This window comes from Quercus suber, unplaced genomic scaffold, assembly GCF_002906115.3.
Source record: "Quercus suber isolate HL8 unplaced genomic scaffold, Cork oak 2.0 scaffold_10, whole genome shotgun sequence".
Lineage (NCBI taxonomy): Eukaryota > Viridiplantae > Streptophyta > Magnoliopsida > Fagales > Fagaceae > Quercus > Quercus suber.
This window is the reverse complement of record NW_027069476.1, coordinates 771,748-783,980: the sequence shown is the minus strand read 5'-3', so window position 1 is coordinate 783,980 and position 12,233 is coordinate 771,748. Positions and strand designations below refer to the sequence as shown.

The following is a 12,233-nucleotide window of genomic DNA, read 5'->3' as shown; positions in this document are numbered from 1 at the left end:
AACTCATATCTCATCACTCAGAAACACCTTTTTTTTTTTTTTTTCCATTTTCACTCACCCATCACTCATTTTGTTGAGTTATAGGTGATAGGAACTAAAAATAAAAACTTGGCCAAACATGCTTCTTAAGCGTGGGACCCATCAAAATGAATAATGGATGATGGAAACAAAGTAATGGGTGATGAAAATTGCCTAAACCAGATAAGCTCTAAATAGTTTGGTTACTGGAAAAGCCATCAAAACTCAAAAATGCTGCTAAAAATAACATATCCTTACTCTTTTGCGTGTCTCTCACAAAATATAGGTTGAAAAATGACATGTCTTCACTCTTTTGCTTGTATTTCATAAGATATAATACTGAATTTCAATTTAGATTAATTTCATTTTAAAAATAAGCATCTAGGACTTCAAAATGAGTACTAATTAGGCCTACTTTGAATCTAAAATAAATGACAAGTGATTTTTTAAAATTGGTCATATAGTACAATCCACAAATTTACTGGATTTAATTTCCTTAACTGGCCCAAGCCTACTTTTTCAAGAATTTTGCTGGCCCAAAATAACCAAAATTATTTTAAGTCTTTTAAAGGCTATGATATCAATCTACAATACAATTTGAGCCAATAAATTATAAAGAATTCTAGCCATTGATTTTAGAGGAATAAGAATGGTATAATGGAAGTAAAAATATAAGGAAAAATAGGTTTTAAGATATAGAAATTCACTTAAAGATAAAGATGTTGATAGTTTATTTCTTCCCTTTTTTCTTGCTAAAAGGAAAATGATAATAAAGTTAGCCGCAGCTATCCTCCAAAGAGCTCCAATCACCCTTTAATCTACTTTAAGTATGTAAAGGACATCAAATTTATTACATATATAAGCTATGATAGTTTAAACTCACTTTTACATTAAATTGTAGGAGCATTTATAGATCCAAATTGTTCACAAAATTGTTCACACGAATTAATCAAAGTATGAAGGTAGACAACTTCCACATTTAAATTCAAAAAGGGCATCTTTATTTATTTTTAAACTTACAACAATTGAGCACAAGATTTGAATCCAATTTCTCCCAATAGATAATTTATTAATTTTCAAATTGTCCTTTATTCATCAGGTCGGTTTTTAACTATTATCACAATTACTTTCATTATATGTCAAGATTTGGGTAGATCCCATAGACCCTGATGGAACATTGCCCTATTATACATTACATTTCTTAATGAAAACTTTATAATTTACCCAGAAACTTGTTAATGGCTGCAAAAACATTGGAGAGAGAGAGGGAGAGAGAGAGAGAGAGAGACTATTTTATATAAACCTCAAAATAAATTTCATCAAGTAATTGTCCCACTTATTACAATGTGTACCTCCACCCATGAAGGTCAAGCCCCTACTCCAAAAAGGCACTTCCATGTCATGCCAGTTATGAAATGTTTGCAGGCAAAAAACTGCTCCGAGCTCCCTATTTTCTATTTAGTCTCACCAAGTCTGAGTTGGGACAGCTTCCAAAATACAATACTTTATTATGGCTTGGTGGAACTGGACAAGTCTGAGTTGGGGCAGCTCCCTATTTACTGTATCTACAAAAGAACCTAATTATTTAGTTCCTCCAATGCTGAGTTAGGGCAGCTTCCAAAATACTTAATTATGGGTTGATACCAAGGCTTCTAAATCAGTAATAGCTTGGTCAACTGCATAGATGATCATTTTCTTGATCTGTTCCACCCAAAGACCACAACAGAAAAATGGTTAGAATTAGAGTAGAATGTAGGAATGTTATACATAGTAACATAGACTAGAGACCAAGGTATACAAGATGAAACAAAGAGAGTAAATTTTTATGTAAATCCACACACAACTATGAACTATCACTAAAATAGTGCTGGGGAAAAAAAGGGGGGAGGGGGGCATGTTACCATAGAAAAGACCCATTACCTCAAGTTTATCTTCTCTGGCCTTGTGATTAATAGGGAGTTGTCGGAACTCCTCGGTTAATCGGAGGCACTCATGAACATTTTCAGGAGAGACAAAGTCAACAGCAACTTTTGTACATGACTGTGCAGGTGGGAATAGAATAATTAGCACCATACAATAGAACATATTTGATTAGAGAAATGTAACCTGACTGAAGATTAAGACTGATAATGTAAGGAAATTATTACCTTGAGATTCCTAACTTGGTGCGGGCATCCAGCAGGTATAAATACTGCTTCCCCAAGCCTTTGCACAAAGGTCCACGGTTCAACACCTACAAAAGTGAAGCAATTGTGTAAATAATCATGCAAGGGTATCACTAAAACATTATTGCATTTTTATCATACTCACCAAATTCTTCCTTTAGCTTCCTTTTGTGCTCCAAAGTTAAATAAAAGGATTGGTCATGAATTGGGTGGACAACCTAAAAAAGCATTATCTATCAGAGACTGCACATGAGACATGGCTAATCAGAAGCTTAACTTGCTAATAAGTTACCTGTTCAACAGGTGAACAATAGGTGTGCCTAAATTCGTTTGCATGCTTTCTAAGATATGCCTCTAATTGAGGAACATCTTCCCTCCGAAAAATGTCCCATAAAGCACTGCCGCCTGTTTCTTCTGTTTCTTGTTCTGTGGAGAAACCAGGACAAGTAGCCCCTTCTATGTCACTTTTTGACATCTCAATTTTACCATCAAAATCAGATGGATGCTTGCTCATATCTGCAATTTCTAGGACCTCCATGTCCTCACCGTTGCTATGAACAAGTTTTTCAGTTGGACAGCTTGACTCCTCTCGATCTAGACGCTCCTTCCAATCTTGGGCCCTGTGCCTTTCTTTTAAGGTTGCAATTGCTGAGCGCTGCTTGTCGCTCAACACTACTTCTGCTGTATGTGTCAAAATATTCACCTGCATTAATCAACATTGGAAAAAACATGTAAAAATGTTGCTTTCATAGTACCCAAAAAAATAAAATGGGAAAGTTCTTCTGCATCCGATTTCTATAAGGAAATTATATTTTATCACATGTAGCAATTGTAGAGTATAAACAATTATCGAATAACACAATTTGGACCATTAACTTAAAAGAATACAAAATTATTGGCTACATGGCCAAAAAGGACACTTGCAAAATGATTATTCACATCTATAATGTTTCTAAGAGCCCAATATTCACATGTTCAGACATTGTTAGGAAGTTTTAAATCAAAATTGAACAATGCTTACAGTCTTCACCAAATACACTGCATTGTTTAATTTTAAGTTACTCTGTTTACACACAGTTACAGCTAAGCAAGCCTTATAACAGAGTTTTTATATATTTTAAAAAAGAATTCTAAATATTAATTCCAATAACCACATTCGAAATTGTTAAAAGGAAAACATCTAGCAGGAAAAAATATTGATAGTTTTGAAAATATACGTGCATGCGCAAAAAGCCAACAAAAACTGTTCCTTGACTCCAAAATATAACTAAATTGCACTTTTCGTATCCCAAAGTCTATGACAGTTTGAAATGGAAACAAAGAGAAACAATTTCTCCTCATTCAAGAAAAAATCTACAACCTCATATGGTGCACAATGTCATGTGTTACAAGTCATTTTGTTATAACATACCGCATCTGACATATCACAATGAAGCTTAGTTACAGAATCCCCTCTTCCAAGCTCCTTTGCGAGCCCATAACCGATATATGTTTTTGGACCCAGGTCTGGTTTCAACACACCAGGAGGCAACTTGACAGCTAAGTTAAGGAGGCCTGACCTAGGATCTGTGTACTCTTGAAATGGCAATGCACGGATAAATTCATCACAATGACGGGGCAAAAAATCCTCGAACTTGTTAGAGGGGGGCCAGTCCTTTAGTTTGAGCATCTCAGGCCAAAAGTTATAGTATGTTCTACCTTCCATATAGCCTTGAAAAAATTCACGGGTCTTAATCTCCACCTGCATATTTTAACAAAATCAACATTGGAGGAACAAAATTGAGCAGGCATAACCTAGTAGGATAATAATACATTTGAGCAAAGAAAATAATGTTTCAATTATAAGTCCAGAAAATAATGGGATTTGAAAACATAAGAAAGTGGTATAATGGGTGCTTGTGTGATTGGGGTGTGTGTGTGTGTGTGTGTGAGAGAGAGAGAGAGAGAGAGAGAGAAAGAGAGAGAGATGTACGTTAGAACAAAACAAAAGACAAAGAATAAATTCCACACTCAAGAACTATAAAACCAGAAAATTCCTACAAACACTACATGGAAAAAGAAAAGAAGATTATATGATTTAACACATGATATCAAACAAGTAATACTGACAGACAGTCTTTGGCTGAGAAATATAGAAGTGCAGAAAGGGGAAAGGTAACTAAACCTCACAACCAGCCAGGCAATCAATGGCCTTCATTTCTGACATTTTTGAGCTGATATCCAAATCCACACTTTCACATAATGCACGCCAGATGACCATTGGCTCCCAGCTTAAACCGGCTGTCTGTTCAAGAACATCACGAACAATAACTGGTTCACCATTAGTCCAACACTTTTGGAAGTGCAAACGCTCTTCTTCTAGAAGACTGTCCCTTGAAGATGGACAGTACAAGTCATTGTCATCACAATCTACTCTAGAAGCTGCTCTTCGGAAAATCTTCATACTCTTTCCAGTACATTTATGCTTAAAATTTGTAGGTTGAGCTCTAAACATCTCCAATAAATTTCCTGCTTTGATTTCTAAACTTGAAATCCACCCTAGTGGAAGGATACGCCTGAGCTCCAATACACATTCACCACACCCACCAATTTCCTTTGGAGCACAAGTAACACTTCCATCACCATTGGCACTCCATTTGATAAAGGACTTAACATGTTCCTTTGAAGTTTTTAAAAGACATGATTCAGGTAGAGGATCTCCACCATGCATGTAATCATAGCCCTTGTTGATGTATTGAAACTTCATTTTGCCACGGCTTGTAAGACTTTCCTTTCGAATTTCTTCACAGCAACTGAGACAGAGTTCATAAGAACATGTTGGGCAGCTTCGATGAAGGTCTACAATTGACGTTGCACAATGATTGCTGCTCCAAGGCCAATAAAAAAAGCATTTAAAACAAACATTGCAATTAGCACCTCATAGAATTATAGAATTTCATAAAGAATAGTTTCTTACCAAAAGATACGCTCATCATTATAACAAATGGTTTGTTGTACTTCAATTTCAGAATATGGTTTCCCTACCACAAATATTTTCCGTAAGCAATGTCTACAATTCAAACAGAAAACTCAAACCCAAAGCTTAATTATACATACTTTGAATATTAGCCTCAATCTCCATTTCCTTAGTTTGTTCTTCACAAATTTGTTTCAAATACGGAAGCAAAGAACAAATCAAATACTGGAGATGGTGAATCTTTTCATGACTGGGTATGTCCCTCTTTGAAGTCTGAAGGTTAGAAAGATTAAAAATCTAATCAGAGCAAGCATTTTGAAGAAATTTACAGCAGTGAGATAAAAAAAATTAAATAAAATTAAAGACAAAACCTTAATCATCCCACTTGAGTGCAAGCACACATTGCAGTTGCAGTTTCTACGGCAAAATGGGCAAAGCATCGAAACTTCTTCTTCTTCTAAGTGGGGGTACCTATAATACACACAAAGAACAAGAATGATGAATTAAAACAGGGGGAAAAAAGAAAATCTCTAAAGAAAAGTTGAATGTACAAGGAAGACCATACCATTGCTTGATACACTGGATGCAATACATTTTCTTCTTACACTTAGTGCAAGGAACAACAACAAACTTTTTCTTCATACACTGATGGCATTTTAAGCGATCTTCTACATTACCCTGTTTACAACAATAATTATGAATACTATGCAGTGAATGAAGAAAAAAATTAAAAGAACTAATTCCTTCAATGGAATTGGAATATGAAGATAAATATAGGTCTACTATGAAAAAGGCATAGAGAAAAGAAGTTTCCTTCACATTTATTGGACTGCATCTCTCCTTGCTTCCAGTACACATATTACCATTCCTTGACTCATAATTTTTCTCTCTTGCATCATCTGAATTTCTTTCAGTCATCACACTATCCGAATTCCTAATTCTTTTCCGTGATCTCGCCTTAACAAGAAACATTGTTTCCTCATCTTCTTCAAATTCGTTGCTAAAACAATCATCTTCGGAACGTCTTTTCTTGATTGAGGCACTGCGGCGCTTCTTTGGATTGCTTTGATCACGTGAGAACTCAACATCATGAATATTCTGTACTCTCTTGGATGAAAGTTTTGTTCTCATCTCTGATGACAGAGCATGGCCATCCTCTTCCTTTTCTGATTTTGATCTATTACTTTCACTTTCAAGTTTTTGTTGAGCCCTTTCCTTCTTCTGAAGCTTGGAAACCTTTTGAAAATTAGAGACTCTCTGATAATTGTTTGGATATTGGCCCAACCGTTTTTCACACAAAATCTCCATTGCTCACTGCAGAAAGAACAGAAACAATTGGATCTTACTTTATAGTTTATTGGCATCAAACTCCCAGTTCTATCACAGTTTCAAGCAATTAACAATAATTAATCTCAATTACACAGAAACCATAAGGAACAAAACTAAAATGATTGCCACATTCTAAAAAACTCAACCTCAAAGCTGTCCATAAATTTTTCATTCTCAGCCCAAAATATTAACAGCACAAGAGATCTCACAATTAAGATTGTACATTCAGAAACAATTTTCACAAAATCTCATGGAACCAAGCAACAGAAATTACCACATTCTAGAACTACACAACTCAATGCAAGATGAACTCTTAGATTAGTCACTTACATTTTCATTCATAGAATTATTTACACACACAGACAGCTACACAAGTCAATTGCAACAAGAACTCTAAGATTTTCACATTCATGGCCCACAAAATTCAATGCAACAGGAACTCATACATTTGTCAATAAATCTTTTACTTTTTAGCTACAGAAACACACATATTCACGCGTTATAAATGAAAATCACATTCAGAAACAAAAATTCACATAATCATATGGAAATTATGACAATGCTCTTTAAAAAAAAAACAAGAATTCCCAGAAAACATTTTCCAAAAACCATTCCAACCACGTAGAAATCAAAAACCCACCAAGCAAAAATGACAAACATCCAAAACCCAATAATGAATTCAGCAATCAAACATCATTGCCATTACCAAGAACTCTAAATTCTTTAAATTCAACGCAGCAGAGAACACAGCCTCAATCAGCAGGGTTGACCCCAACTCGGACAAAAAAAAATCAATCCCAAAAAAAAAAAAAAATCCCTGGATCAAAAAATTTTGATTAGAGCTTGAAACCCATCACAATTTCAGCTACAAAAAAACCCAGAATTCAGATTCTCAATATTTCCACACCCAAAAAAAAAAAAACAGAGGCATAAATATTACTGATAAACAATAAAAAAATAATAGTTAAAGATGAATTCTTTTCTAAAAATAAAAAATGGGTATAGAATTACTGACCTGATTATTGAAGAGGCAAAGGAAAGCAATGTGTAAAAGCATGAAATTTGGGTTGGTGGGAATCAAACGAGGAAAACGATTCTATTTTCTTTTTTGTTGTTTTGTTTGTTTGTTTGGGTTTTTTTTGTCTTTCTCTGGTTTGGGTGTGTAATAGTAAAATATAATAAAAAAAGGGTTCTAAAATTACCAAAGGGCAATGATTTTGAATGGTAAAAAGAAAAAGAGAGGTACTGAAACTTTTGCGAACGAGAAGGTCGGTATATATAATATATAGGAGTGTGTGTGTGCGCGCGCGTGATTGGGAATTGTGTTAAAATGGCACTTTTTTGCTGTTTTGGTTTGGTTGGGTTTTAGTTGTTTTTTTACTCAAGTTTCTGAGTGAAAGTCTTAAATTTTGTTGTAAAGGAATGAGTCTTTTTCCTTGTGTCATACTGCTAGCAGGAGTAGAACTAGTAGTATGGTAGATAGTAATATAGTATTAAAAAATGAATATTTCAAGATAAAGTGTGAAAAGTATGTGCTTGGCTTGACATGTAGGGGAAGCAAAAGAAATGCAAAAAGATCTAGTCCCCAAAATATATATATAATATATATATGTAAAGTTTTGCCACAATTTTATCATTGGTGGATAAAAAGTGGTGATTTATATGAAAGTAATTAACAGTCAATTACAATCTAACATATAAGAGAATTGTAACAAAAGTTGTAAATTTATTTTTGATGTAGAAGAACTCAAAGAAATGAGTTTTTTTTTTATAAGAAGTGGTTGCATAATAATCTTTACATAAGATAAGTGTGTGTTTTTTTAATGAGAAACTATGTTAGATTCTAAATTAAATTATTATTGATATAATTTTTTTGTGGTGGTAGAAGAAAAAAAAAAGAGTTTTTTTTTTTATTGATAACCACTACATAAGGTAAGTGTGTTTTTTTTTTTTTATATAAATGGAAAACTATGTTAGTTTCTAAATTAAATTATTTTGATATTTTCATAATAAATTATAATCAATTAGGTGAGTACTTCTCTACCCAATCTCTAAATAAATTTTTATTTGGTAATACTTAATACTTATTCATTTAACATGTATTATATATATAATTTTTTTTTTGTCAACTAAAGAGTATTTCTATTTTTATTTGGTTTATTTAATTTATATATAGCTTTTAAAATATCATAGTATTATTATTACATATTCTTAATGTGATAATCACTCCACAAATATAAGTATTTGTAAGATGTGAGAGACAAAGGCAATGTTCAAGTAAAATTTTTATTTTGTATAAAAAAAAATCATGGTATATTATTTATTTTCATCTACTTTACTTTACATTTTTTTACACTCACAAAAAAAATAAATAAATAATAATAATAATAATAATAATAATAAGTTGGCGTTGATACGAAGGGAGGATATAATGGACCCCACCTGCTTTCCTTCTGATCCGATTGTCATGCTGATGATGACAAATTGCCCAGACTATATTACATATATGTCCTTGTTCACCTCGGAAATAGCTTTTTCAAAACAAAAATAAAACATAAAAAATAAAAAACTGTGAAATAAATAGCACATGGAATTTGCAGTTTTGGATTGGGGTCAGCAGCAGTCAAAGACTCACAGTGCTTCTGCAGAAACAGCTAAATTTTGCAAACAGCTGAAAAAGATGGGTTGTGGACCATGGGGTAGAATTCCAAGGTACTACAAGAACTAACACAATTAAGGAAGAATTCCCTTCAAAAAGTTCAAACTTTTTTTTCTTTTTTAGAATTAGTAATAATTGTATAATAATTCTATTACTGCCTAAATGAGGAAAATTGTGAGGCCTATTTATAGGTGAGACAAAGGTCTTATGCATCCAACGATACAAGAGACTTTTGCCTAAATGAGCAATATAAATTAGTATCGTTAGTTAGAAAAAGAGTCTGTGTCATAAAATAATGATATAATTAAACTTTTAGGTGCAAATATGGTAAGAATCTACCTTAAAATGGGTGTGTGACTTTTGCCATAAATAAAAAATAAACCATTAAAAGTGATTTAATGATTAGTTGACACATGAACAAAAAAAAATCACTTTTACATAAATTTGATAATGCGGAAATGGTTTTTTTTAATAATCTTTTATCTTTCAAGATCTGCCCAATTAACAAATTTTTCAACAAGATTTGAAACAAGTTGTGTCATGTGCGTAATTACATTTATTCAAAAAAATAATGATAGGATTTTGAGGTGCAAAACTGCAAATATGGTAGTATAAGAATTATATTATTAAAAATTTTCCTTAAAATGCGTGACCTTTGCCTTAAATAAATAATAATAAAGCATTAGTGTATTTTGTTTTGTGGGCGCCCCTGGTTTTCCACTTAATAGTTATCTACAGTTCCTTAAAATTAAAATAAATTTATCTGCAGCTGATGACATAAAAATGTTAAAAAGGAAAAAATTTGACTTTGATATTATTTTTTTTTAGAAATTTTTTGTCGGTTGATAGATCTTTATTATCAGGTCAAGACATAAATCGGTTATTTAGATTATTGTCATGACAAAATCAAAAATGTCATCCTATTTATAATTATTTACTAGATTTTCAAAAAAAAAAAGTTATTTAGTTACTATAAAATTATAAATTCACTTTTCTTATCTATAAATTTTTAAAAAAAAAAAAATCACTTCTCTTTTACGAACATAATTTTCAAAACATGAATTGATTTTTTATTTTTCTAAGATACATAACACTTAATTAAATTCATAAAAAAATTATAGATATCTATATATAAAAAGGGTGAAGGTGCAAATCTACAGTAGCTACAATGCTTTTTTGGTTTGTTGATTTGGCAATATTTAGTGTTCACTGGCCTTATTTATTTTTTTGGTAATATTAACCGGTCAACTGACTCAACCCTTTATATAGAAAATAATAATATATTAAAACTACAAATTGTTACAATATTTTCATAATTATTAAGGTGTTAATTTCTTATAAGTTAAAATAAAATATCATATTGGAACTAATCACAACTAAAAATAAAAGTATTTTGAAAAAAGAAATGTTACATCCACAACGTTTCTCACAACACTTTCATAACAAATAATAAATGGTAAATTGTTATTAGTTCTAATTCAAACTTACCAATGAAATTATTTTTTTGTCAATCAATAACAACTTGTAATAACCTACTACTTATGATTTATTGTAAAAATGTTGTAGACATAACATTTCTTTTGTGAAAATGTTAACCCATCTTGTTGTCGTCATAATATATTCACAACTACTATCAATTTTTTACAATTCAAAATAAAATATAACAAAATACTGTGTTTCTAGAAATTGTTTTTGGTTTAATCAACTTTGTTAAGCCAAAATTCACTATTTCACATCCATTTTTCTTGGGTTGAATTTTGTATTTTTATCTTTACGCATAATTTTGAGTAAAAACAAAAATTTACATGCCAAAAAAGATCAAAAACTTAGGATAAAAATACTTTTCATCCTTTATATTTGGAGTAATTCACAATTTCTCTTTAAACTTTAAAAGCAAGAAATTTTTCCATTAATATTTTGAAAAATAGCAAATATTTCATATTGTTATCCTCTCAGATAAACCCTAATGAAAGCTTATGATTTTTAAAATATTCCATTGTGTAGTGTCTAAAATACTCACAATAAATGTTAACATCCAAAAAATTTTCCTCACATATTTTGAGTTTTAGATGGTAATAATACTTAGAAAGTTGAAATTGTGATATAAAGCATTTTATTTATTACCAAAAGAATATTTATTTTCTAGGTTTAATGCTTCGAAACTTATAATTTATCTAATTGAAAATTCGAAGAGACATGCCTTTTGTTCTTTTCTTTTCTTTTCTTTTTCTTTTCTTTTTTTTTTTTTTTTTTTGCCTAAAATGGGTGTTCATTAAAAAGTTAGATTCATATGTTAAATAGCTACCAAAACTTTATGTGTGATTAACTATCAAAATTCTTATACAAATGAGACTAACTTTGTATGACATACAATTTATATATATATAGTTTCATACTTTTTCAAATAGAAATTTTATCTTAATTTTCTCACTTAAGAGCAATGGTGGGGTTAGAAATTTATCTTTGGGGGGCCATATATAAATTTTATTTTATTTTTGTGTGTATGAAATTTAAAATAGTAATATATAATACTTCATAACTCAATCTCTGCTATAAATAGGGGTGTGCAGAAAACCCACCGACCCGCCAAACCCAACCCGACCCACCGGGTTGGGTCGGTTTTTAAGGCTTGGTGGGTTGGGTTGGGTCACAAAATTTTTTTTATATGAGTCGGGTTGGGCATGGGTCATAAAATTACAAACTCGCAAACCCGACCCGACCCACCCATATTTAATTTATATTTAAAATATATTATATATTTAATATTTTTTAAAAAAAATCAGCTGTAAATTTAATATATACTAATAATAATAATATTATATACTATAAGTGCTTATATATTATATATATATATATATATATATATATATATAATAATAATATTATATATTTAAAATATATATAATATATACTAATAATAATATAATTAATAAATTTAATATAAAAATTTGTCAAACCCATGGGTTCAACTCGACCCATGTGGGTTGGGTTGGACTTATGTGATGGGTTAGGTTGGGTTGAATTTTTTTTGACCCACCATGGTGGGTTAGGTCAAAAAATCCCCTCAACCCAACCCAACCCATGCACACCCCTAGCTATAAACAAC

General features: G+C 31.4%; 1 protein-coding gene across 3 annotated transcripts; it reads right to left on the bottom strand.

Annotated features, from left to right (window-relative positions):
• Window positions 1-1,292: 1,292 nt before the first annotated feature.
• Window positions 1,293-7,701, bottom strand: LOC112003991 (lysine-specific demethylase JMJ26). 3 transcript variants are annotated; one of them, XM_065777591.1, is made up of 13 exons: window positions 7,484-7,701; window positions 5,955-6,453; window positions 5,705-5,819; window positions 5,511-5,610; window positions 5,280-5,412; window positions 5,140-5,203; window positions 4,348-5,047; window positions 3,595-3,924; window positions 2,476-2,886; window positions 2,329-2,401; window positions 2,166-2,251; window positions 1,939-2,058; window positions 1,293-1,719 (listed from the first exon to the last, which is right to left on the bottom strand). In XM_065777591.1, exons 2-13 carry the CDS (start codon window positions 6,445-6,447, stop codon window positions 1,645-1,647), a joined length of 2,700 nt encoding a protein of 899 aa, XP_065633663.1. In that variant the 5' UTR covers window positions 6,448-6,453; window positions 7,484-7,701; the 3' UTR covers window positions 1,293-1,644. The 3 variants fall into 3 exon arrangements, with proteins under 3 accessions (XP_065633663.1, XP_023891992.2, XP_065633666.1); XM_024036224.2 differs by having other exon boundaries at window positions 5,705-5,817; window positions 5,959-6,453; XM_065777594.1 differs by lacking the exon at window positions 7,484-7,701 and adding an exon at window positions 7,175-7,375.
• Window positions 7,702-12,233: the final 4,532 nt, after the last annotated feature.

Excerpts from the sequence above, each read along its gene's own strand:
- LOC112003991 (XM_065777591.1), bottom strand. The coding sequence starts at position 6,447 with ATGGAGATTTTGTGTGAAAAACGGTTGGGCCAATATCCAAACAATTAT. Across the intron at positions 2,887-3,594 it reads ATTGTGATATGTCAGATGCG|GTGAATATTTTGACACATAC; the intron begins GTATGTTATAAC and ends TGATTAATGCAG. Across the intron at positions 1,720-1,938 it reads CCAGAGAAGATAAACTTGAG|ATCAAGAAAATGATCATCTA; the intron begins GTAATGGGTCTT and ends TGGGTGGAACAG.